At 45.2% G+C, this 27,980-nt stretch overlaps 1 protein-coding gene across 5 annotated transcripts in view; it reads right to left on the bottom strand.

Moving 5' to 3' along the window:
- Window positions 1–27,980, bottom strand: part of RBM20 (RNA binding motif protein 20) — a 204,789-nt gene that overhangs the window by 49,603 nt on the left and 127,206 nt on the right. For 3 of the 5 annotated variants that reach the window (XR_004269967.1, XM_032281593.1, XM_032281592.1), the window contains exons 2-5: window positions 7,012–8,095; window positions 5,477–5,538; window positions 4,440–4,531; window positions 4,031–4,128 (exon numbers count right to left, since the gene is read on the bottom strand). Coding sequence is in view for 4 of the 5 variants with exons in the window: in XM_032281593.1 (XP_032137484.1) it covers window positions 4,031–4,128; window positions 4,440–4,531; window positions 5,477–5,538; window positions 7,012–8,095 (1,336 nt within the window). In the remaining variant the exon portion in view is untranslated. Of the gene's footprint in view, window positions 1–4,030; window positions 4,129–4,439; window positions 4,532–5,476; window positions 5,539–7,011; window positions 8,096–22,559; window positions 25,747–27,980 lie in introns of those variants that run through there. The other 2 variants (XM_032281594.1, XM_032281595.1) reach the window with 2 other exon arrangements.

Raw genomic sequence — 27,980 nt, 5'->3', positions numbered from 1 at the left:
AAATGCCAGTGCAGGACCTCCACCTTGTGTCCTGATGGGGGTGTGGGCCATGAAGTTACCTCTGTGCTCACAACCCTGCCCTGAGACCCCACTCCAGGCACTGGGAGAGGGACTGTGACCCCTGTGGAGGAAAATGGCTGAAAGGGAGATAACCAGGGAATTTCATTTTCCGTATTATTTCTTTTCTGTTTGGAGTTTCATAATAAGCATAAGTTTCATAAGCAGAAAAACAATAGAAATATATATGCAAAAAAAAAAAAATCTCACTGGAAAACTATCCTTTGGCAGCAGAGTAATCACCCCTTATCTTTGGAGGTCAGTGTTTGTAGGCAGAAAAAGAATCAATAGTTTTTCTGAGGGACTCTCCTGCTACTTAAAGGAGGTTTGCAAACAATTTTTCAGGAGTGGATTAATAATTTCTCCATTTCTCAGCTTGTCTTCAAATGTCAATCTTTTTGCATTTCAGGTTTTCCTAAAGGCAGAGAAACCTGCATTTAATTCCATTTTTTGGCAATCCCAAACTGGGGGGACCAGAATCTGACAGAAAGATGTGAGTGAACATCAAGCCACTGACAATGTAGGGATTGTCTGGGGCAGGCTTTGTCCTTGTCCCCCAGATGGCCTTGGGGAAGCTCATGTGACCAGCAAGACGTTACAGAAGTTACAGTGATAAAAACAGTCACAGGCTGCTTCTCCCCTTCCACAGGGTCTGTAGAAAAAGCCTCCAAACATCTGGGTTCATCTTGGGAGATGTGTCGGGGTGCAGAAGAACGTGGATGCCAGGTGTGGCTGCCCTCTTCATCTTGCTCCATGAGTGGCCAAGGCCAGAGAGGTCCCTGTCACCCCCAGTGCAGCCTTGGAACCTCCCAAGTGGCTTGTGGGGGAGGGGGAGGGGGGTGTGAGAGGGGCTTACTAAAGAGAAAGATCACAGCAAGGAAGAAACCCCTCAGATCCCTGCAGAGAAGCTGCAGGGCTTAGTGGTTACAAACGAGGCTTCCAGAGCTAGGCCGCCTAAGTTCAAATCCCACCACCTCCATTTATCAGCTGTGTGGCCTTATATAAGGTACTAAGTGTCTCTAAGCCTCAGTTTCCCAACTGTACAACAGGGATAATAATAGTATTTACCTCACGGGGTTGTCTAGAGGATGAAATGAGCTAATACAAAACAAAAGCGCTAAGAACATAATAAGCACTCTATAAATGTTGGCTATTGTTGTTATCATGCTACAATGTCTGGGGCTCCCTGACCCCTGCTAGCTCCCAGTTCAGAAAGCAAAATGTTTCTTGTGTTGCTTCTCACCAGGCTCAAGCCAGATAAACTCCCCATCTCCAGGTGTTTGGAGGATGCTGCATTCAGAGATTCCAGGAATTAATTAGAATCAATACACAAATCATCAGATTGCTTGTGCTTGCTCGCTGGTATGTAATTTACAAGTGCATTCATGGGAACCTCACAGCATTTCTAAGGTGGAGCAAGTGCGACTCTGGGTATTACTAGACAGATTTGTGTAAGGGAAACACTAATACCAAGACTCAGATGAAATCCTATGGCCAGTAGACAGAGCCAGCCTTGGACAGGAGGGGTTTCCCCTCTACTCTTCACAGCCACAATGGGTTAAAAGTGCTCATTACTCAAGAGCAGCCACGGTTACTTCATATGTACTTGACAGTTCCCAAATCGTTGTCCCTTATATTATCTCATTTGATCCTCACAAGGGCAGGACAACACTGTGTCTATGCCAAGCCTGGCTCCCACTGTCTGGTGCTGGCCATTGAACCAGAAGCCTGGGCTGCGGGGCTGCATGGGATGTTCTGAGATTTGAGGAATCATCAAAACAATAAATTACACAAGCTGGGTGAAAATCCAGTTGTTTACTATCTTCCAAAGGCGTTATTGTTCCCCTTAAGGAAACAGAGCCTCAGAGAAGTAAAATGACTTGCCCGAAGACACACAGCTGGTGGTTCCAGGAGTAGGACTTGAACTTAGGTCCCTAGAGCCAAGTCCATAGGAAAGGGTCTCTGGCTCAATGGGCGGCACTGGAGGGAGGGGAAGAGGCCTGGGACAGACTGCAGAATGTCCTGCCTGTGTCTCTCTGCTCCCCACCCACTCCCCCTTACAGAGGGGCTCAGCTGATGACATCTCTTCCACCCCAGGTTGGAGTCAATCCACAAGCCCTGGCCCCTGCCCACCTGACACCCAATCCAGCCTCTCCCATCGGGGTCACAGTCCCTCCCCCAGTGCCTGGAGTGGGGTCTCAGGGCAGGGTTGCGAGCAAAGAGGTACCTTCATGGCCCACACCCCCATCAGGACGCAAGGTCATGTTACCAGGAATCTGACCTCAAAGGACAGGCCTTACTGAATCTAGCCATTGCAGTCTCCTGGGACCAACCTCAAGCCGCCATTGACCTGGGCATGGCTCTGAGCAAGCAGAGCCCAGAGACAGAAACCACAAAATTCTCTTAGGCTTCCAGACAGGCAGTGTCTCCAAGTTTCTCCTATTCAACATCACAAATCAACAGACACAAATAAACAGAAGCCTGGGCTCAGGCAGGCCTCACATCTCATTACGAACCACCTTGCTTTTCCACTTACTCCCCAGAGCCTGAGAGCTGCACTTCATGGCTTGCTGGCCTGAGGTTTTGCACGCCAACACGTAGAAGGGACAGCACGTGGAGACATGCTCTTGTGAGCTTGTGTTCATTCCCAGGAGAAGAGAGAAAGAGGCTGCAGTAACTCACAGCACTAAAACAAAGGCACAGACAAAGGCACACAAACGCGTGTCCTCCAGCAGGGCTTAGACAAATGCATGTTGTTTTACAGTCAGTTTCCCTCCCACTCCCCTTTCTCCTGCCCAGGGGAGAATAAGAGAAGCCAGATGGGGGGGAGGGGGTTGGGTGGTGGAGCAAAACAACTGAAACTCCAGAGAGAAAGGGAGCTAGCTGTTAGCATTGGTGAAAAAGGACAAATGAAGGTTAGGAGCTTTGGAGGACTAAAGTGTATATTGTAGAGACAGAGCAAAACTAAAAAGAAACAAACAAACAAAAACATTATACAGCACCAACCATTTCCTCAAGAGGCCAGTAGCTGCTACTGGTACATAGTCCATTTTTTTCTAAGGCAGCGCTGAATGCTAGAAAGTCCAGGAATGCCTTCAATTTTAAGGATTTGTGTCAGCTTCTTTAGTCATGTGTTTCAGTACTAGATGAACTGGATTAAACGGCTCTTCACCTCTGTCTGGGGATTTTTTTTCTGAAGGACATAAAGCTAGATCTGCACCTCTAGACCCAGGCATAGCAGGTGATACTACAAACACTTGAGGACAACACTAACAATGGAGAAAATGTTTTCTTTTTTCTTTTTTTTGAGATGGAGTCCCACTCTGTCACCCAGGCTGGAGTGCAGCGGCGCGATCTCAGCTCACTGCAACCTCTGCCTCTCTGGTTCAAGCAATTGTTCTGCTGCAGCCTCCCAAGTAGCTGGGACTACAGGCACATACCATTCATGAACCAATCTACGGCCAGAAAGTGGATGATCTCCTTGGCTGCCTGAGTCACATGCTCATCTCACCTCTGGTGGTGTCATCTTGGAAACTGGAGAGTTTGTGATTCCCAGAGTGGAAAATTGAAAGGCACCAGGAATGAATGGGTCTGGACCTCAAAATCCTGCCAACCCTCTATTCTTTAAGTGAAAAAGATGTTAACATCCTCTCAGTCTTTGGCATGTCAGGTGCATACTGAGCTGGAAGAACACAGTGAAGGGAAAAGAAACAAGCATTTTGGGGTGATTGGCACACAGAGAGGTGTTCAAGGCAGGGTATCGTGGCTCCCACCTGTACGCCCAGCACGTTGGCCACCTGGAATTCTAGAACTTTGGGTGACCGATGCAGAAAGACCACTTGGGGCCGGGAGTTCAAGGCTGTGGTGAGCTATGATTGCACCACTGCACTGCAGCCTGGTTGTCTCAAATAAACAAATAAATAAACTAATAATCATTTTCATTAATTTCTGGAGAAAATGTTTCCATACTCACATTTGTCCCCGCGGAAGCCAAAGGAAATGTGGGACTTGACTGAGCAAAGGACCTTGCTGGAATGGGCGCATATGATGTTCCGAGATTTGAGGCATAATCTAAATGATGAATTACATAAACTAGATGAAAACCCAACACATAACGTCGAAAGTCATTATTAGGACATAAGCAGGCATAGAAAACGGAACATTTCCCCTTCACATATTATTGGTGTTCGGCATGACTTTACCTCTGGACATGTTGATAATCAGCAAAGCTTTATGTCCAAAGTATCTCAGAGAATACCAGTGGGCCCAGAATACATAAGAAGGGGACATCAAGGAAGTCCTCGTCATTAAAGACAGGACGTAATATGCCTGTGGGAAGCCCATCTCTGCTTCAGGCTGCGGACCTGCAGGGCCTTGCTCACCTTCACTCCCAGCAGGGTGATAAACAGCTGTGCTGTTAGGAGAAGCACACAGTGTTCCCTCTGCCGCACTAAGAATACACCGGATACCAGCACTGGAGAGGGCGAAAAAGGGAAACCAGCTTCTCAATAAGTTAAACAAAGAATTAGCATATGACCCAGAAATTCCACTCCTAGCTACATACCCCCAAATAGCTGAAAACAGGTGTTCAAACAAAAACTGTACCCAAATGTTCCTAGCAGCACTATTCACAATAGTCAAAAGGTGGAAACAATCCAAATGCTGTCCATCAAAAGATGAATGGTTAAACAAGAATGTGATATATACATGTAATGGAATATTGTTCAGCCGTAGAAAGGTTGTACATATTACAACATGGATGGATACACCTTGAAAATGTTATGCCAAGTAAAAAAAAACGCCAGTCACAAAAGACCACATATCATATGATTCCAATTACAGGAATGTCCAGAAAAGGCAAATCCACAAGAGACAGAAAGCAGATGGGTGGTTGCCAGGGGCTGGCTTAGGGCGAATGGGGAGTGGTTGCTTAATGAGCATGGGCTTTCCTTTTGGAATATGGAAAATGTTCGGGAACTAGAGAGTGGTAACACTTGCACAATCTTGTGGATGTGCTAAATGCCACTGAATTATATACTTCAAAATATTTTAAATAGTGAATCCTATGTGAACTTACTACAGTGAAAAAAATGAAAGCCAGAAAAGGGAGGCGTGCGTACACACACACACACACACACACACACACACACACACAGACACACACACACACACATCCCTCTCTTCCCTCCTTGCCCCGGCGTTTTCTGCTCAACATTTACCACCAGGGATGCTGTAATTTACTTGTTGATTTTGTTTATCATCTCTCTAGCCCCTATTAAGCATAACTCCTTGAAGGGCAGGAACTTTGCCTATTTTGGTCTCTGCTACCGCCCCCCCTCAAAACAGCATGTGACACACGGTAAGTGCTCAATGAATATGTGTTGAGCCTGTGCATGGGCCTATTCTGAACAGCACTTACTTTTCAGAGAAGACCAGGCATTTCTGAGCGTGCAGCTTCCCTTTCACATGCAGCTCCCAGTCCTAGGTCAGAAGGAAAGAAAAGTCACCAAAGTAGACCTGAGGCCATGGGAGGGCAGAGGAGGAGCACAGAGTCACCGGCCAGGCAGGGAGCACAGAGTGCCCAGAGGCCGGACCACCTGCGGACACATCCCCCCACCTGCCGCCTCTCCCTCCTCGGCTCCTCACGCTGTTTCTGCCTCCCCATCTAGCCTTTGCTCCATCAGCCCCTCATCCGCACATCTCATGCCCATCTTGAACAGGAGTTGGATTCCTGGACTCACAAGTTGGATTCCCTGTACACCCTCTCAATGCACCCACCACCCACCACCCACCTTCCACCCCTTCTCCTTTACCCCAGGAAGACCCCACCTATTTCATAGGGAGAATCTGGCAGGTAGACTCACAGTGACTTATAAAACCTTAGAAAAGGTTCATGAGAGATAAAATCTTTGGGTACCTCCCAGTGTCAGCTAGTTCCCTCCCAAGACTGGAGGACAGAGGGCATGTCCCATCTGAGCCACAGGGATGCACTTGGATGATGTGACCCAGACAGAGGTGCACAACACGCTGCGGTGTGACCCACACTCTGCAAGGACATTATTATGCTTTTGGACAGGATGGGAGATGGGAGGCGGGCAGCCCCATGCTTAAGTGGTGCAGGTTCTGGAAGGGTCAGGCCCACGTTGGAATCTCCACTCCGACACTTTCAAGCTGGGGAGGTGATACGGGGAGGGGCTGAGAAAGTCATTTCATCTCTCTGGGCCTCAGTTTTCTCATCTGTAAAATGAAAATCATAATAGTATCTACCTCACATGAGTTACTGCTGGCACACAGAAAGTGTTTAATATATGGTAATTGGTATAATTTTTATCACTTCAAAATATTTCACTGCATCTGCAATACGTTTTTTGGGGAAAATTATACTATCATACACCTCTGTGTGCAGCAACTCAAAGCATCTTCCAACCACCGGGAAGGTGTCACGAGGCTCTATCTCCATTCTGCAGATGGGGAAGCCAAGGCTCTCTATAATAATTTGTCTAGGTTCCAAGTGAGAAGTCATCTGTTCCCCGATCCAAAATTCTGCTCTTTTTCCTTTCTAACTCACTACAGTATGGGTACTCAAGGGGCAGTAGCTTCCAAGCATACCACGGCAGAAAAGCCCTCCACGAGAAGGCAGGAAACTCAAGTTCCTGAGCCCCGTCTCTGCAACCCAGGTGGTGGGATCCTTTGCTCCCCCACTCAGCCTCAGCTTTCTCATCTATAAAAAGTGTGTAAGGATCTCTGACTCACCTTCAAGCAAGGGACCGGTCCTGAAACATTTCTGAAATTCCTTTGGGTCCTAATTTCTATGATTTTAATCAAGAATACTGATGGCAAAATTCTGTTATCCCAATGCAACCGTTCCTTGCCCACTGGCAGCATGAGTTGGGTCGTGGGGAAAAGCCTGCCGGGCTCCCAGCTGCGGCTCCCAGCCTGTCTTGGACAACTCACCTTCAAATCAAACACCTTCTTGTCACAGATGCTACAGATATGCGGCAAGTGGAGGGGGGCCACACCGTGAAAGTCGTTCAGCTCTTGAGCCTGCAGGGGCCTCGCAGACAGCAAGGCCTGTTCCTCCTTGGCCCTCCGCCCAGCACTGATAAAACCCTGTTTGCTGTTGTTAAGCCGACCCCCGAAGGAAGGAGTCGTCCTGTCTGAGGTTGGTTCCTCGGGGTCATACAGCTCATAGGGCTGGCTGCGGGGTGGAGGCCACACGGGACCTGCTGTAAGATCAGGCTTGCTCTGGCCCGAGAATCCATGGGGGCTCTCCCATTGACTGTTTGTGCCCTGCAGCAATGGCCCGACCTCGCTTTTCAGGCCCCCAGCCTGCTCAGCTGGAAATCCACCAGCCACATGGGACCCTTGGGAGTTGGGTCCATAAAAATCTTTGGAAAAGGCAGCTTGACCATCTTGCCCTGTGTGACCGTAGTGCCCTTCATAAGTCATACCACCCGAGGTTGAGGCTGAGGCTGGCAGGAAGCTGGGCTGACCATCTGTTTCAGGGCCATACGTCTGGCCAGACCCAGCTTTGCCATATTCATAGAATCCTGCTGTCGCCGGAGCAGGCCCGGTCTTCCCAATGCCCAAGATGACTGCTGGCTGGCCAGGGGTCTGAGGCATCACCCCAGTGAAAGGATGCATCACCACAGCATTGGGAGGCTGGCTGGGAAGGTTCATGGAGGGTCCTGGGCCTCGTGTCTGGCTGGGGGGTGAAAAGGCAATTGCATTAGAGGGAAACCGGGTACTGGGTATAGTTGCAGCATGTTGGGGCACCCCAGCATGGCCATGAGGGGCACTGATCACAGACGGATGCCTCAGTTGATTGAAGAGAGGCTGGGACATGGCCACTTTGGAGAGGACTTGGTTCAGGACTGTGGCAGCCGCAGTGTTGTTGGTGACAGCTGTCTGTGCCAGCTTCAGCCGGTGGAGGGTGAGCTGGGCCTGCAGTTGAGCCAGTTGGAGGCTGGCAGGTGAAGGAAGCAGAGGGTTCGGGTTACTGACCGAGAATGGGTTCTTGTCCAGGAGCTTGGCAGCACTGTGGGAAGACAGAGGTCTAGATGCACAGCTGGTTTTCAACGAGGGGGGCAAGGGACTGTTCTTCATTATCTGTGCTCCCCCCTCCCACATAAACAAGACCTTCCCATACAGGTCCCACATACAAGTGAATCTGCAAAACCTGTGCTCACATTTTTTTAAAAAACTCCAACAGAAAAATGTTCAATCTCACTGGTAAGTAGAAACATAAACTAAAACCATTCAAAACAAATATTTGCCTAGCAAAATAGCAATTTTTAAAAATGGCGCTCGGTGTTGGAGAGAGTGGACTAGGCACAATGTCGACGATAAGCAACTCATACAGCTTTGTTAAAGGATCATCTGATAAAACGCATTTCTTAAGCCATAGTCTTTGGCCCTAGAATTCAATACGATAACTTTCAACTGAGAAAATGAGCTCAAATGCAGACAAAAATTGATACCCAAAGATGCTCAATGCTATATTATTTAAGAGTTCAAAGTTGAAAATTACAAAAATCCAACAACAGGGAGATGGGATTTGAGCTGAGGAAATTATAATACAGCAACACAATAAAATATTAAGTAATGATTTACTATTGATGTTTTCATTTCTACTTTATTATGCAACATTTAGGACATTCAAAAAAGGGTACCCAGCACCAAGCTTAAGATGGAAAACATTCCAACACCATAAATCTCCCTTGGTTACCAGCTCTCCCCACCTCACCCTTCCCCATCATTACCAATGGTAAACACTATCTTGAATTTGCCAAGGTCTCTGTTACAAAAAACAAAAACCATTAAAGTGGTTTAATGACATGAGAAGATCTATATGCTCTAACGTTAAGTGAAAAGTGCAGGCTTCACAATTGCATACAGAATGAATAGTGTTTACATTTTTGCCAAACACATTTTCATCCTTGTCTTCATTTCACATCCAAAAGCAACATGAATTGTCTTCCTGTGTGAATACAGGAACAAACAAATTCAGCATCTCCTATACTCTCACAACACGAATCATTTCTGACACTAGATGTGTAGGAGGTTTTGTCCACACACCAGGCAAGCAACCAGTTCTGCAGTGGACCCCAGCTGGGTGTCCTCCAATTCAATTCTGATACCATCTACCTGGAGAAAGCGTCAGATCCCACAGATTGACAGCTCAGCCCCATAACACTGTCCCCCAACTTGGGATGTCAATCACAAGCCCCAGGTTGTTTTACTCGTACTTCCGATCAACTGGCTATAAATTAGAGTTAGACTAATTTGCTAGAGAGGCTCCCAGAACTCAGGGAGACACTTAGTCTTATTGGCTTATTCGAAAGGACATTTGAAAAGGATACCAATGAACACCAGATGGAAGAGGTGCACAGGGCAAAGGATGTGGGAAGGGGCGCAGAGCTCCCCTGTCCTCCTGGGGACTCCCCTCTCCCTCCACACATCCCAGTCCTTCCTGGGTTTTTATGGAGGTTTCATTACACAGGCATAATTGATTAAATTATTGGTCATTGGTGATCAACTCTACCTTCAGCTCCTCTCCCCTTCCCCGAGATTAGGGGTGGGGCTAAAAGTCCCAACCCTTCAATCCTGCCACGGTCTTTCCGGTAACCAGACCCCATCCTAAAGAGGCCCTAAGGGACTGCCAGACATTTGTCAACCCATTAGCATACAAAAAGATAGTTACATGATTCCAAAGACTTTTGAAGTTGTATGCTAGGAAACCTGATGAAGACCAAATATCACAATATCACAGTTTCCTTCAACTGAGCTCTCAAACCCAACTAACATAAGGAATCACCAAAAAATCACAAGTCAAAAAATCTGAATCTGAGGTAGTGGCAGTGGTAGACTCTCACTGAATCTTACTGTAGAAAGGGTGTCCGTCTGACATGTGTCTTTCATGTGACCTATCCAAAACTCAGCATGCATGGTCTGGAAACTGGACAGAATTTCCCAGAACGTCTGGGATATGTGGTTACCACAGGCAGGGCTCTTTGGTTAAGACCATATTTTCTAGGTTTTAAATTCCCCTCTGAAAAGTGAGTGTCATCAGGAAATATGTTCAGAATGTTGATGAACTGGAATTCTAGGACATTTGAATGGGAAGAAGGGGACTGGAAAATTGGAAATTGGGGTTGCCATAGATAATTCATGCTGTACAGTAAGCATGCTTAGGCAGCGCGGGGTAGACGCGGCATAACGGGGACACCTTAGTCTCTGCTATCACAGGCCCTGTTCAGTAAAAATCCAATGACAATGAAACAAAAATGAGAGAAGCTCGGGGATAGCTCAGGTGGGGAGGAAAAGGGAGACATGGCAAGCGACATGGGCTGCCACACTGTCTTATTGGAAGGGAGTTCCCAGAACATCAGGCATACTCACATTTCAGTGTAAGTACAAAGCACATTCGAGAGCCAGATAAAAATGCCTTTGTTATTCTCTCTCATTTGCATGACAAATAAAAAATTGCCTATAAGTTGTTAAAAAGTGACACCACCTTCCCCAGCCAGCAGCCCTGCTATGTTCCAAGGACAAAACAGGCTGGCACATTTCAAAATACGGGGGCAGGGGGCGCTCAAGGTTAAAGGTAGGTACAGCCTTGTTCTCCTTTGGGGAGTCGTGCTGGCTGCAAAGGAGCCTTGGGGTCCCTGGGTGGCCAGCACAAATTCAACAGCAGCAGAATGGGGACGCACCAATGTCTATGTCGGCACGAATACGGAAGGAAGAGGAGGATGGATGGTCAAGAGTCTGATGATAGATTTCGACTTGTGTAGTATTAAGTAGCTGAGCTTTAGAAGAGCAATTAAGCTTAACTCAAAACCCTGCCCACACAGGGCCAACTCTTCCTCCCAGGTTTGTCTATCATGCAGCCTGTTCTTGCTAACAAGGCGATAATGAGGTGCCAAGTTGGTTTCCATGACCAGAGTAAGACAAGGTTGGTTTTGTTTTTCCCAGAGAAGTCAGCTGTATTTTCTAAAATTGCATTCTGGGCCGGAGGGAGCTCTGAGTAGAGATTCCCCTCACCCCTGAAAGGACACGTGAGAAAGAGCTATCTGTCCAACTAGGAAAGCCAGCCACGCTGGGTATTTGCAGGTCAGCCATGGGAAATCTGTCCTTTTAAAAGTATGACCTAGGTTACAGAAGTTAACCCATTCAGATTCTGCACAAAATAAGAAAACTAACCAGGTCTTCTTCCTAATTTTTACTTTGGCTAGCAAATTTTCATTGTCCCCAACTTTAGTCAACTTTGAGTAGAAGAAATTTCACTTGAATCATCAGAGCTGAGCACCTATTTTGATCCAAACACCTAGAAGAAAAAATATATCATACTATTTTTTAAGCCCTAAAATTCTTAGCTTGCAATAGTTAATAAACTGAAATTCAGGTGCATACAGTGATCATATTTCTTTTTTTTTTTTTTAAGACAGAGTTTTGCTCTTGTTACCCAGGCTGGAGTGCAATGGCGCTATCTTGGCTCACCACAACCTCCGCCTCCTGGATTCAGGCAATTCTCCTGCCTCAGCCTCCTGAGTAGCGGGGATTGCAGGCACATGCTACCATGCCCAGCTAATTTTTTGTCTTTTTAGTAGAGACGGGGTTTCACCATGTTGACCAGGATGGTCTCGATCTCTTGACCTCGTGATCCACCCGCCTCAGCCTCCCAAAGTGCTGGGATTACAGGTGTGAGCCACCACGCCTGGCCCCTTAGTGATCATATTTCTGAACCAAAAATTGGGGTGCATGATCTAATGCCCCTGGGGGCTTGGCCTGATGTCCCTGCTGTCTTCCCACTCCTTGGTTTGTCACTTTTATATCACTTAGCACATCCTGCACGTTGGGTTAAAAATAATTGCGTGTGTGCCTTTCTACTCCATTAGACATAAGTTCCACAAGAGAACGGAGTATGCCTTGGAGAATCTTGTATTTCCTCAGCACACTGCTTCCCACTTAGTGGGCACAAAGTAATTGCCATAAACAAAATGAAGAAGGAAGATAATGGGTATGGCTCATAAGAACCTGGTGGCTTTGAGGTGACATGGAAACCTCTTTTATGAGTGCACAATTCTGTGGATAAAGACCCACAAACAGCTCAGAAAGGACAATCTAAATACACCTAAGAGGCAAATAAATTTTGCTGTTGTAAATAACTAAACCTACAAGCAGGTAACAAAGTCACCTTCCTAAGGGACTATCTACAATTCCCCACTCCAATGCAGGAGCTTCAGTACACTCTTTCTCTAAGTCCAGGTTTTGAAATTGAGTGGATAATCCCTGCAGTAGGCTGAATAATGATCCCCTGAAAATCTTCTCATTCTAACCCACAGAGGCTGTGAATATGTTACCTTACATGGTAAAAGGGGACTTTGTAGATGTGATTGAATTAAATATCTTGAGATGGGAAGATTATCTGAATTTAATTGGGTATGCCCAATGTAATCACAGGAGTCCTTCTAAGACGGCGGCAGGAGGATCAGAGTTGATGAGAAGATATAAGGATGGAAACAGAAGTCAGAGAGGAGAGAAGATGCTTTGCTGCTGGCTTTGAAGATGGAGGAAGGGGCCATGAGCCAAAGAAATGGAGGCCACCTCTTAGAAACCAGGAAAGACAAGGAAAAAGATTGTCCCTTAGAGCCTCCAGAAGGAACTAACACATTCACTGTAGTCCAGTGAGGCTGGTTTTGGACTTCTGGCCACCAGAACTGTAAGATAATATATTTATGTTGTTATAAGCCATGAAATTTGTGGCAATTTGTTACAGCAGCAATAGAAAACCAACACAATTCCCAAAACAATTAGATGCCAAAGTGGCTTCGGCTAGAAAGGCGGTGGTAAGTGTGGGGGCTGATTGGATCTTGCTGGTATGAGTTGATCCCCCCAGGGTACAGACCATATGACCAAACATCCAAAACCCTTTGGGAATTTAGTCAAGGGCCAATTCTGCACAAATAGGGGCCTTTGCAATGTGTCTCAGACCTGGCCAGTCTAAGAACCACATCCCCCTGGCCACAGTAATTGGCTCTGATCCTTTGCTGGAGCTATCAGGCATGATTCTCTGTCATGCCAAGGCTGCTACATTGTTGTTAAGCCATCACTTAATGAGAGCCTGCTTGAGAATAAAGCCAACTCAGAAGATGCTGGCCTGAAGACGGGGTACAGGCAGCTCCTTGATGACCTCCTAGAAATGCCTTGAGCCAGCTTCTCCTGAATCTACTCTGAACTTTTATAAACATGAAGCAATGGATTTCCTTTATTTGCTTAAAGAACGTCAACCTACATAAACCACTGCATTTAACCATCATTTAAAGACGGTCTTTTTCTGTGGCCCACATTGACTTGAAGGTTCCTGGTCACCTTCCAGTTTCCTCTGCAGGAGTGGACTGACTGTGAGGACCCATTAGTTGGAGCTACAGGGTCACTATCATCATCGTAAGGAGGAAAGAGGATTAGAAGATAAAGAGTGGGCAACTGCTAAGAGAGGAGGGAGCAGGCATGGGGATGGGGCTTGAGGGATCCGAGAGAGCCTTAACATCTACTTGGTGAACCAAGACTTAAGGGGCTATGGAATGACACAATGAAGTGCAGTAGAGTGAATGTGCATAGATGCATCAGCTGGCTCCCTCCTGGTAATGCCCAGCCATCCAGAAGCAGGAACCAAAGAACCACGGCCCCGAGCATGGTAGTGCTCTGGGATGCAACCGGCCACATTTGCAATAAGCACGATATCTTCCAAGATAACCAGTTCAGGAATCCAAATTCATTTCCAGTGCAACTGGCTGAGTGGTGAATGTGCCATTTCTTCTTTTACGCTAAAATATAGAAAGTAATCAAGGTGAGAGGGCTCATGACCAGGCAAGAAAATGTTTTTCAGGTTTGACCACACTATAAAGGTGTGGTCAAATAAATGCAATGCTCAAGGTCAGATCTTTAGAGTTGAGAATTTATGATCTTTCCATGTCTTTATGACACATTCTGCTAGTGTCAACAGAGGAAAGACTTAAAGAGATGATTAAGGTAAACTTAACTAACGAGAATGACATTACAGTTTTCCTTCCTTCTGAGCCTTTTATTTTTCTTTAAAATATTCCTTATTTTTGGTCTTGTAGGTGGGAATTTCTTTTTAACATTCGTCTTTTCTAGAACAAAAATTCTCAGCTTGCTATAATGATTCCAGAAGCTAGGTCAGGACACCAACCAGAGGGGGCAGTCCCTGAATGCCAGGTTACAAAGGTGACAGTGATAATACAACAGTCATATTGGGGGTAAAGTTCAAACTCTAGCTAATGATCACAAATTTTAAGAGCAAGGTGAGGCCTTAGAGACAATTTAGTTTAACTTCTCGTTCTACAGACAAAAAAAAAAAGTGAAAGCCAATGAAGTTGGTGTCCTATGTGAATCAGCCCAAGTCACAAGCCTAGACAGAGAAGAGTTGGGGCTGGAATGCAGGCCTCCTCTGTCCTCAGGGCTGATGGAGTGGCTGTGGTGCAATATATGCCTATCAACATACACCAGGTGAATTTCTCTTTGCAAAGAGAAGAGTGAGGCCACACGCTTTTCGGATAATGCTCTTTCTTGATAACAGTAGTGCTACTGGATCTTCACCAGCTTGGCCTCTGTGACTAATTTAGAGATTACTGGGTCAATGCTGCCATTCTGTGTTTGGGCCTTAGCCATAACATTACCATATGATGATTCATATCACCATGACACCTCTTGGACTGATTCATAACAGCAATAATAATCCAATCATCTCTCTTTTGTTGTGTTTTTCAGTTGGTGTGTTAACAAGTTTTCTCACTTCATTAGCTGTCTCATCTCCAGAACAACATATAGATAGCTAAGTCAAATACTGTATGACCATTTCCAGTCTATAGCAAGAAGATTGAGACCAAAACAAGATCAGATGAACCGTGTGAAGTGACCTAGTGAATAAGGGACTTGACTGGGACTTGAAGAAGGGTTTTTAAACTGGAAGGCCAATATCCTATCTTCTGTTTACACATTCGTTAAAGCGAGCTCCCAAAACCACGTTTCTGGGCCTACTTCCTTTGGGCATGAGTTTAACTAACATGTTTAGTATTAGTTCCTCAGGCTTTCAGTCCATCATGCTCTGTACCTCCTTATCAGGCAGAGCATATTCCCAGAACCAGGGGACTGTGCAGTCACAGCAGGGCAGCTGGTGGGTTTAGGGCTGACAAGAGAGGCCTGCTTTTCCTGCTGGACTTATTAGAAGGGCTCAATACCTGCCAAAGAGAACTGATCCTGAAGCAAATGCAGAAAAAACAATACCCATTCTGCTAGTGTCAAACAGGAAAGACTTAAAGCAAAGAGAGGATTAATGTTAACTGATGAGAACCATAGTATAGTTTTCTTTCCTTCCTTTTCAACTATTTTTCTTTCTTTAAAATATTCTTCTTTTTTTTTTTTTTTTTAATAAAGATGGGGTTTCACCATGCTAGTCAGGCTGGTCTTGAACTCCCGACCTCAGGTGATCCGCCCATCTTGGCCTCTAAAGTGCTTGGATTACAGGCGTGAGCCACTGCGCCCAGCCAAAATATTCTTTATTTTTATAAAATGAGGGTATGGTATTGTAGGTAAGAATTCATTTTTAATATCCATATTTGTTTTCTTTTGAAATCTTTAAAATACAGAAATATGAAGAATAAAACAAACACCTATGAATTCACCGCCCCTTATTCAAAATGAACAAACGCTCCTGTAATGGTCATTTTGCTTCCAATTTTTTAAATACAAGAATATTTGACAGATCAAGTTGAAGTCCCCTTTGAGACTAAGCCCAGTCCCACCCACATCTCCCCAGTGAGATCCACATGTGGTGTGTATATCTATCTGTTTGTATCTACATATAGGTACAGCAGAAAAATAACGGACTTTTTCTACACGTGTGTGTTTACAAAATAGCGCACGGACTGATATCAACAGAATTTCTCCTTAAGAACAAATGCCTAACCTACCAAGTTTCCTCTAACGCACTGAAGGTTGACAGCAGAGTGATGGAGTGAAAAATCATGGAGCTAGAAATCAGAAGACCTGGGCCTGGCCCAACAGCCCTTATTTACTCCCTGTGGGATCCTGGGTCAGTTACTTTCCCTGATCTCAAAGAGGTTGTTTTTTTTTTTTTTGTAAAATGAGAAAGCTGGATGAAAGGATCTCCAAGGTCCCTTCCCCTTTGAAATCTGATGACTCTAAGGTTTAATTTCCTCATCTGTCAAATGGAGATTGTCATGTCTGTTCCACTCACTGTAAAGATGAAACGATGTGCAGGTGTTCTTCAAAGCATGATAATAATATTAACTATCATTATCACTGCTCAGAAATTAAGCTCTTTCCACACCTGGCCACTCCTGGGAATGCTTTTAAAGAAACCGTTGTTATCTATACGGTCATGTGCCGCTTAACAATGGAGACACATCTTGAGAAATGTTGTTGGGCAGCTTTGTCACGTGAACATCATAGACTGTGCTTACACAAACCAAACGGTATAGCCTACTTCAGACCTAGGCTATACGATATACCCCATTGCTCCTAGGCTACAAACTTGCACAGCATGTTCCTGTACTGAATACTGGAGGCAGCTGGAACACAATGGTGAGTATTTGTGCATATCTAAACATGTTTAAACCTAGACAAGTACAGTAAAAGTGCAGTATTATAACCTTATGGGACCACCATTGTATATGTCGTCTGTTGTTGACCAGAACATCGTTATGCAGCCCATGACTTATACGGCTTCGTTCAGAGGTATGTGTTGCAGGCCAGCCAGCATGAAATAATTTCATTTCCTCTAACCTTGTTCTGCTGGGCAGTCAGTTCAGCGCAGAGGCTCTCCTACCTATATCCCTGAAGATTTAGTAAATGCAATGCCAAAAATACTTTATTATAAAATTCTCTCCTCTACAAAGACATTTCCCAGATGGACCCACAGCTTTCAGAGTGAAAGGCAGCTCAAATCCATTTAGGACAGGAGTTGGTTTGTCTGAGACACAATTATTTAGAAAATCCACACTGGGCAAAAATTAATTGGTTTTGTGCAGTCTCAAATTGAGGAAGCTGGTTTGACTTCTGGGGTTAGGGGAGATCTTTCCATTTTCTCGGTAACGTAAAATCTGGTGACTTCTCAACTGAGAAAATTTTCTTAGGAACATTTGGGTCTTCAGTAATGGAAAAAATGAGCTTTTTGAAACATATATTTTAAAACTGCTATACAAAGTTCTCCCAGAAACCAAATTGCTAATGTTTATACACACAAAGGAAATATATAGGGATTAATAGATCAACCCTGCCCCAGTGAAAGACAATGTACCACAAGCATTGATGCCTTGGCATATACTGGCCCCTCTCCCTGCACAACCTCATCCCTACTCCCCTGCACACCTGGATATCTACCATCCTTTGAAATGCAATTCACAGGACACCTCCTCCAGGCAGCCTTCTCTGGTTTCTGCTCCCATCCAGTGTGCACTGGTGTCCCTTCTGTGATCCTCAGAATGCCCTGCTACTCCTTTAGCCTCAATTGTACGCTCTTCTAACTCCACCACCTGCTCTCATAATTGTCTACTGAAGCACTTGTCTGACTTCCTCACTGTCGCATGATCATTCAAAGGTAGGAACTTCAAATGTGTCCCATGCCACATCACAATACCTGGCACATGGTAGGTGTGTGGAACCAATAAACATTTCTATCCATGGGCTGGACATAGTGGTTCATGTCTGCAGTCCCAGCTCTTTGGGAGGCTGAGGCGGGCGGATCACTTGAGGTCAGCAGTTCTAGATCAGCCTGGCCAACAAGGCAAAATCTACTCTCTACTAACAAAATACAAAAATTAGGCTGGGCGCAGTGGCTCACTCCTGTAATCCCAGCACTTTGGGATGCTGAGGCTGGCAGATCATGAGGTCAAGAGATCGAGACCATCCTGGCTAACATGGTGAAACCCAGTCTCTATTAAAAATACAAAAAATTAGCTGGGTGTGGTGGTGGTCACCTGTAGCCCCAGCTATTTGGGAGGCTGAGGCAGGAGAATCACTGAGATCATACCACTGCACTCCAGCCTGGATGACAGAGCCAGACTCTGTCTCAAAAAAAGTCCACACACACACACACACACACACACACACACACACAAAGTTTGTATCCATGGACACGCCTGCTCCATGTATATAAGTATGTAGATAATAGCTGTGTGTTCTCCTTTCCTTTCCTGGCTAAATGTTCCCTGTGTATTGCTACAGTGCTTTGAAAGATGAAGCTCTGCAGAGAATGTGGATTAGATTCAGTTTTTGAACACTGACAAAATTATGTAAACATCACCAACCACATCAAGTATGAAATTTTAAAATATTCAAAAAACAGACTCCTTGTCACGTTTTTCCTTTTAACTAAATCTGAAGAAAATGCAATTTCAGTGTGTGCATCTGAGGGGCAATTAGTGCCTGAGCTACATGATGTTGGGATGAAACCCACGTCCCAGGAGTGATCCCTATGGTCTGTGAATTTTCTTTTCAGCAGTTTACATCACTGAGATTTTTTTCTATTAAATGTACAAAGTTATAAAATTCAAGCCAATTTGAAATGAAAGAATTTTGGATTAATTTTAAAGAATTAAAATTCTTAATCAAAATAGTTGGACTTTTTCTAGAGTTATATGATGATTAACCTAGACATCATAACTGATGTGATTTAAGCCAAACACTAGAAGTCCACATTAAACTGGAGAGGCAGTGTGGACCAGTGAGGGAGAGGACTGTGTTCGTTATAAGCAGACCAAAAGCTCTGCTCAATGTAGACCAGTGACTCTACATCTTATTGAGTTCATGTCACCCTATCGACCTCAGTTTTCTCATCTGTGAAATGGAAGGGTCAGATGAGACATTTAAGGTTTCTTTATGTCTAATGATTTTAGGATGGTGAGCGTTTTCTTAAGGCAGTTATTCATGACCCATAGGAAAGTTAGGATGATCTGGCCTTGGTGCAGACACAGATCCCAGGACTGAGGTATCTCAGTTTCTGACAAGGTGAAATAACAGCAGTAATTCAAATTTTGGTGGGCACCCAGAGAGAAGCACTTCCTAAAACACAGATGCTGGGCCCACCGCTCACCACCCATAGCATCATAGATCTGACTCAGAAGATCTGGGGGTGGAGCTTGAACATGTTAATTTCTAACAAGTCCAGGTGATGCTGATGCAGCACTTTGAGAACCACTGCACTAGAATATTTTGAAAATACTTTCCAACTCCAAGAATCTATGGTGAGGTAGTTAGGGGCAGTGGCCTCACACCTGTAATCCTAGCACTTTAGAAGGCCATGGCAGAATGATCACTTGAGGCCAGGAGTTCCAGACCAGCCTGGGCAACATAGAGAGATCCTATCTCTAAAAAAAATTTAAAACTTGGCCAGGCATGGTGGTGTACACCTGTACACCTCCTTGGGAGGCTCAGGTGGGAGGATCATTTGAGCCCCAGGTTTCAAGGTTACAGTGAGCTGTGATTGCACACTGCACTCCAGCCTGAGTGAGTGAGCAAGACTCTGTCTGAAAAAAAAATATCTATAGTGAGTTATCAGGAACTGAGTAACCCCTCTATTTTAAGGAGCTACTTCTACTAGTTGCCAGTATACCAAGAGCGGGCTTCCTTTTCCATGGGTATTTCAGACAGTGCAAAAATAATTTCAAGGGGCACATGTAATTAATTGTATAACCACCTTCTCTTAAGAGACATAATCAAGATTTTCAGAACATTTGGCCTCCTGTAATAAAAACACTCAAGTTTCAGGAAACCTTAGGTAATGTAGATGGCTGTGTGATTGGCCTGGCATCATATCACCAGGTTTGCTGGAAAGAGAGAAAGCACAGCTTCATCCACACTGTGTTCACTAATTCAGAGAACAGACAGTTAGCTTCCAGAAGGCTGAGAGTTCTTAAGTCCCCCCATCATTATATAAAGCCCACTCCAAAACTCACTCTAGTAGGTGTAGGCTAAAAACACAAACAAACAAAAAAGATTGTTGATGAAGTCATCTATATCGCTAGATCTCAAACTTGGTGGCACTTAGGAATTACTTGGAGGGGGATTTAAAAAGTACTGAGGCTTGAGTCCCACCTTCAGAGATTGACTCAACCCAGGCATTGGAATTGTTAATATTAATAGCTCCCCAGGAATAACTGTGCAACAAAGTCTAAGAATTACCAATCTATAAACGAATAGAATCAATCTGTTCTTTATTGCTTTGGGTCCCACAAGCTATTGTTGTCATGCCAAACAGCATGACCATGTGTCTTAAATGACCCTGCAGATTAAACACTGAAATTTTTACAAGTCCACAAAGGGTCACAAGTCCACCGAGGGTCAAACACAATAGAGCTAAAAATATTTCTTAGCTCTGTTAATGCACCTTTTCATGCAATTCAATAAATACTTTTTGCAACAAGATGTGCCCCAGAAAACACATACAGTTTCTGCTGCAGAAAGCCAGGTGAGGTTTGCCAGGGGAGGAGTTTTACCTTCTGAATTATAAGCACCTTGAGGACATCATCCACATCCTAAAATCCTTCAAACTCCCAAGTGCCTATGTGACTCAGCACTGGGCACATTAGAGTCACTGAACAAAGACTCGTTCAACTGACTTGAAATTATGACTGTATTAAGCATGTGGGAATGTAGATCTTAGCAGAATACTCGTTTCCTTGTGAAGGACATGGTACATGTTTCCATGTGTGTTTTTGGAATGTGCACAGTTTAATTCCTTTGCATTACTTAAAGTAAATGAGAACATTAAGATTGGGGCTTTATACATAGCCTGTGTAACTATTTATTGAGAAAATATCCCTTTTCCAAAGTGGATGGAAGTTTCTTGTGTCTGAAGACACATATCTTTCTGGCTACAGCCAACAAAACATAGACGCCACCCAAGGCAGAGAATTTTATGTGTGCATCACTTTTGGCTTTTGCTTCTATCTTACAAAGCTCTGGCCATACGAAAGTTACTACAGAGTAGAGGTAAAAGACAGCCCCGCATCGGTTAGAGACACGGGCCCATCTTTGTCACATTTGCACGTGTCATTCTAGATATTTTCTTAGAACACCACAAACTGAACATGTGGTTAAGATCCGAGCAGATTGAAAACTGTCTTGGCTGAGGCCAGAAAGAATGGTTAAAACTTGAAGGCTGATTTTTTACTCGAAAGTGCTCTTCAGCACTTTCCCCACCTACCCCATCCATTGCTAATTAGGAGCAGCCAAGGTTTGACATGTACACAGTTCTCTATGGTAAAATTGATTATTATATTACTATGGAAAACAAGGAAGTCATTTCATTCGAAATATCAAATTCCACTAAAATCATACATGGCAGCTGTTAGCGTATGCACGTGGGGGAGGGGTGGGTGTGTGAACCTATTAACCCTCTCCCCTTCAGTTTTCTGACATCTCAGAGTTGCAAGAAAGAAAAAGATTCCAGTGCCTCTAAGGCAGAAACCAAAGGCAAAGCTGCACAAAAGATTTTTTTAAGAGTAAAACAAAATCCCCGTAATATAAGATATACCATCCATGCCGTTTTCTGAGTATGGATTCACTTTTACACACTTGCAAGCCGAAAACTAGTATTCTTCTACTGCGAGCATTGAAGCTACTTGTAATTGCATCAGATACAGAAATGAGGTGAGTCATGTTCGGTTGCGCTTGAGTCTGCTAACAGACCATCACATCCATGTCCAAATTTGTGCCCTGAACTGCACGACAGAAGTTTACACACTTGCTTGCTGGCTTGGCGATGATGAAAATAGTTTTGTTTAAATACTTAACTTAAAGATAACCTAAGAGGTGCTGAAATTCATGTTCTCGCTACTTCAGGGGTACTCAGAAGCCATTATCAAGGCTCGTTTCTTGGCGAGATATCCCCTGCTCATGAATTTTAACACGACACTCTCTTCCTGGTCCAGAATGTGTCACACTGTGCACTCAACAGATACGAGACATTTCAAACACCTTTAAGTTCATTTTCCATCACTGCCAAATTCCAGCGATTAACACAAAACACCTCACCCTTAAGCGACGCCTATCATTTATAAAGTTTTGGGATTCCGAACACATCCGCTTCCATTCTCCCAGATCTGGTGATAACGCAGTCTGTTTTCCAGTAGCCTCACAACTCTTCTTTATTCAAAGAGTTTAGTAACCAGCGTAAAAAGACCATCCAGACTTTCTGACATTAGGATCGCCAATTTCACTGGGGTCATGAGGAGCTGTTTTAGGTCACATGTTAAACTGCCGTTGTGAATCATTTGTTAATTTTTTTTTTAAACGGAGAGGGTGGGGACACGGACAAATCGCACACTCATGCACAAATGCTCAGCGCCGAGAACATGTTCAGAGGTGCTGCCTGGACCGGAGAATTAAAAAAGAAACTAACAAAACCTCGATTTCTCCCTTGTGCTGGGGAAAGGTAGGATGACATCATGCAACCTTACCTTTCTGAAACAGACCAGGGTGCCTGGCACGACGCGCTGACCTGCGGCCACCGAAGCTGGGAGTCATTTTGGGTGTTGCGCATGTGCCTCCCTAGAAAATTCCAGTGACACCCTACCAGCTTTCTGCGTGCTAATCATGACAAGCCTCCACTCAAACTCTCCCCTGGAAAGGGAAGAGGAGGAAAGGGGCAGAGGAGGGGGTATGGGAGCGAGGGAGGGAGGGAGGGGGTGAAAGAGAAAGAGCAGCGCCTGAGCACAGCATACCCGCCTGGAAGGGCAGTCACATGCCACCGGGAGCCATTCCTGCTGCATTACACATGCTGAGTGTAAATGGCAAACAATATCAGTCGATGTTTATGCCACATGTTCTCAGCCTCTTCACATATCAACACCCAAGCCAGCTCTATGCAGACAGGCCTCCTGAGAGCGCTTTTGAAGGAGGGGTCTAGGGCTGACCGCGCTGACCACTTTTAATAAAATTGCAAACCCTCGCCTGGCTTACTTCCCTATTTTTTGCTGCTGCTGTGGGTGGTGGTGGTCTGCTTGTTTGTTTGCTTGTTGTTTTTTACTCTGGGTTTTCAGCGGGGAAAATTTGGTCCAGAAGATACCCTAAAAAATCTTAGAAATCCAGCTACATCTGACAACGCCAGCAAGCTGACGCCCAACCAGCAAAGCTCCTGAAACAGTTGCCCTTCTTTACTTCTGTGGAACAGGAAATGAACTGAGATGACCCATCATTTCACCCACCCAGTGGTAACTGCAGTACCTTTCAGTACGAAAAGCAGCGTCTCCTTTGCTCTAAGCAGTGGCTGGGGGCGATTCTGGTCCCCAGGCTAATGCTGGAAATAGTTTGTTGTCAGAACTGAGGGGGAGGATGGAATGCAACTGGCATCTACTGAGCAGAGACCAGGGATGCTGTAAAAATCCTGCAATGCTCAAGACAGCCACCACAAAAGAGAGTTATTTGGCCCAAGATACTAATACTGTCGCAGTTGAGAAACTGTGCTCTCAGACTAACGCCTTCAACCAGTCTTGCAGAAAGTATAACTCCCGCCCCCCGCCAAAAAAAAGCCAAGAAGCCCCTCTCCGTGAGGAAGTGGCTGAAGGCCCTGGCTGGCCTCATTCAGAGTTTGATTACTTGGAAACACAGCTTTCTTCCTAGGAGCCACTGTTCTCCTGCCAACTCGCTTTTAATTTTCTCCTTCCAAATCTCACACTGCAATCCTTAAACACTCAAACCAAACTAAACCTTCATGTGATTTTCTAAAATCAAAATCTGTTGTCACAGGTTCCTCATTGCCAGGTTATGCAAAGCAACCATCCTTCCAATTTTTCCTGTGTGGGACAGGCTGAGGTTCACCTGCAATGCCTGGCATCCACTATAATCTCCTCCCTCAAATAGTCAATAGGGTATATTCCTTTTAAAACGTCAAAACTCCCCAGGAGCTTATAAATGACTTAGTGATTGAAGCTCACTAGATTCTCCTATTTTACTTAGTCCCTTGGAGAAGATGGGGGTTGGGGGTCAGATCACCTCCTACCTGGCACCACCCGTGGGTACCCTGGCATCAGGGAGGCTTCCCCCCTGCTGGGACTGAACTCAGATCCAGTGTGTGATATATCTACAGCCGCACTGAAAAATCAAAAGTGAAAGCCAGTTGTTGGATATGTTTGGCCAGCCTGTTTCCAGCTGCCCACCAGAGGCCCTTCCACGGCCTACCTGCCCCAGTGAACTCCCAGGAGAGCCCAAGGGCCCTTTCTTCCTAATTTAGTCACAGCCCACAGGCTGCCTCAGGCTCCGTTGGCTTCAGCCGCTGACTCGGTCACAGACACCTAAAGGCGCCAGTCCCAGCTCCTGACCTAAGGGAGCCAGCCAGCCTGGCCGCGGCTGCCTTTCTCTTCTGGCCTTGAGTCCTCCCCATGGTCTGCTAGGTTCCCCGAGCTCCAAGGTGGTCCTCTAGTCAGCATGCTTTGCCCTTCCTCTCTCAGTCTTCTTTCATTATGCCCAGAACTTTCTTAGGATAAGAGTTTACCGAAAAGCGCCTCACCACATGTGTCTTCCCAAATCCACACAGAAGGCTCTGCTCCTCTCTGCCGCTGAGGGAGAGCAGTGATATGCCATGGTGAAAACAGTCTTAACAGTGGCTAAAAACAAACACCTGAAACCTGCCAGCCACAGCAAAGAAGGATGAGGACAATCCTACCTGCAGGATTCTGGTAGAAGCCATGTGTCACCTGGTGCAGCCGGAGCTGTGTATCTGCTATTGTGAGCTCCATAACATGATACACTGAATAAAAGAAAAGGCACCCTCATACATGGCCTGGCTACAATTCCCAGGAGAAGAAATGCCAATACTTAGAATAAGCCCTTCTGATTCTATGGTCCTAGCTCTTACCCAGAGACCAGAACACAACTCCAATTCCAATCTGGAAATGAAGAGGCACAAGCTAAACACCCCAAATGAAAATTCAGTTCCATGTCACAGGCACGTATTGAGTACCTACTGTATACCAGCACTGTGCCAGGCAAGGAAGGACGGAAGAGCCTGAGGCAGGCAGTAGGCGTGCATGAACAACACATTATGCTACCTGCTTCACACGTTTTCTTGATCCTCACAAGTCTTAAAAAAAAAAATTAAGATCACTATCCCCATTTTACAGATAAGAACACTGAGGCTCCAAATGACTGAGCACCCCACCTTAAGTGTCAAAGCCTTGTATACGGTCATTTGAAATTTTGTCTGCTGGATTCCAAAGACTTTGTATTTCCACTAAAGCACCTCCCAGTATGCAAAGTGAGTCATAAACATAAGTAATATAGTAAAACGAAATGAACGCTACAAGTAAGATGTGCTCAAAGTACACTGAGTGCAGAACCGACCACTTGTGAGGCCCAGTACAAAAAAAAACGCAGGGTACTTGTTTAAAACGTATTAACACTTTCAAGATGGCAACAGCAGAGCATTTAACCAACCAAGCACAGGGCCCTTCTCGATGTGGACCTCAGTGCAAATTCGTGCCCATGAAGTCAGTCCCTAATGGGAAGGAAGAACTCAGGCTGGTTGAGACTAGAAACCACGTCTTCCATCTACCCTGAAAGCAGCAGGTTAAGAGAGCACCACAGCCTTGAGGTTGCTGCTGGTTATCTAAGTCTGTCCCTATGGCCTTTGGTTAATCCTTTCTCTGTTTTTTTTTTTTTTTTTTTTTTTTGAGATGGAATTTTGCTCTTGTCACCCAAGCTGGGGTGCAATAACACAGTCTCGGCTCACTGCAACCTCTGCATCCCGGGTTCAAGCGATTCTCCTGCCTTGGCCTCCCCAGTAGCTGGGATTGTGGGCATCCGGCTAATTTTTATATCTTTAGTAGAAATAGGGTTTCACCATGTTGGCCAGTCTGGTCTCAAACTCCTGACCTCAGGTGATCTGCCCGCCTCGGCCTCCCAAAGTGCTGGGATTATAGGCATGAGCCACCGTGCCAGGTATGTTTTCAATAGGATTTGAGAAGGTTAATCCTTTCTTTTACTCTGAAGCTAGTATTAAGGCAAGAGGTGGAAGTTGGGTTGGGAGAAGCATGAGGCACACCTGGCTCCCAGGAATACTGTTATTTATTACGATACTATGGGTCTCTTCGTGTACAATGATGGATGGGGCGATCTGGCCTCCATGCCAGGGACGTGTCCTGCAGCGGGTGGTGTAGAGGTCCTCACTGGAAGTAGAAGAGGGTGTTAAACACAATAATGTAAGGAGGAGGCAACTGGCAGAGGTACACACCCTGCGCGTGGGGACAAAAGCAGGTACAGACTGAGATCCAGTGAATGTAATGAGTGTTCACCTGGGAGGTGGGAGACATGGGCTGGGTCTGGCTGTGTGGCCTTCAGCTGTTACTGAGTCCTGGGGCTCAAGTCTCCCAAGTGCCAAGTACACAGGAACTTAAGGACATACTATGCGGCCATTAACAAGTGATATTTACTATTCACTTACTATTTAATGTTAAATCTGAAACCAGTGCACAGAATTGTAGATATATTACAGTTACAGCCATGTAAAAGGCAAAATAACCCTTCCGTAGGAAGGAAATCCTATTGAGAACATATCAAACTGTTAACAGGGGTAGCTGTGTTTAGTTGGTAGAATCATAGGTAATTTTTATCTCCTTTCTCCTTTTGTAAGTTTTCTAAGTTTTCTCTCATGCAAGTACTAACCAGGCCTGATCCTGCTTAGCCTCTGAGATCAGACGAGATCAGACATGTTCCAGGTGGCATGATTATAGACTGTAGGCTAATTTTTCTTTAATAAACATACCTATTTTTTAATTAAAAATAATTTTTTTTAAGACAAAGGAATTCCTGGCTGGGCTTGGTGGCTCACACCTGTAATCCCAGCACTTTGGGAGGCCAAGGTGGGTGGATCACAAGGTCAGGAGTTTAAGACCAGTCAGACCAACATGGTGAAACCCTGTCTCTACTAAAAATACAAAAATTAACTGGGCGTGGTGGTGAGTGCCTATAATCCCAGCTACTTGGGAGGCTGAGGCAGGAGGATCGCTTGAACCCCAGAGGCGGAGGTTGCAGTGAGCTGAGATCGTGCCACTGTACTCCAGCCTGGGCAACAGAGTGAGACCCTGTCTCAAAAAAAAAAAAAAAAAAAGACAAAGAAATTCAGCTGGGTGAATACTGATCCATGTAGCTTATAGGGCTTTCCAATGAACCCCTCCGGTTAAGGTGTCTAACACAGCCCCTTCCCCAGAGAAGGGATTTCTCTCCTGGAGAAGCACATGCTAAAAGGGCAAGGCACATGTGCATGGGAGGGATCTTTGTGAAGCACTGCCATGTTTACACGTGAAGCCAAAGCACCCAATTCAGCTGTGCTTCTACACTTACGTTCTAGGAAGGTTTATTTGCAAAACGAGATGAAACGTGCCAGCACATTGTTCAGACATCACAGATACTCATTTTATGATGTCAGATTTCGCCATCAAAGGGATCAAGTTCATCAACATCAAGGTGACTTCTTGGTACATGCCACGTATTGAAGTTCACAGCCCTCCCCTGTGCCCCCCCGCCGCCACCACTGAGCTAGCTGCAGACAGTCAGGTAAGACCAAAGGAAGAGGGCAGCGTAACCGCTCAACCCATGGAGGTGGGCTTGGGTCCGTGGTCTCCAATTTAACATTTAGATCCCCTTTGCTTGGTTTCATACACCTTTCAGGGTGGTACTAGGTCACTGTTTTTTCTTGGGCTATGTAAGTACAAAGAGAGTAGTAGATTCATCATTAAACCAATGACAAATCCAGGCTAGTCCAGGATTACAGACTCTGCAGCAGAGCCTCCTCTAATCCTTAGACACTGAGCCAGCGTTGGCTACCTCATCTCTGCTTTCGCGTGGGAATCTTGCTGGAGCCGAATCTCCACCCATGCTGGCTA

The sequence above is a fragment of the Sapajus apella genome, unplaced genomic scaffold (genome assembly GCF_009761245.1).
Source record: "Sapajus apella isolate SASKATOON/1434 unplaced genomic scaffold, GSC_monkey_1.0 scaffold13, whole genome shotgun sequence".
In the NCBI taxonomy this organism is placed as follows: Eukaryota; Metazoa; Chordata; class Mammalia; order Primates; family Cebidae; genus Sapajus; species Sapajus apella.
Note: the sequence above shows the minus strand (reverse complement) of the source record. Positions and strands in the feature narration are given on the sequence as shown.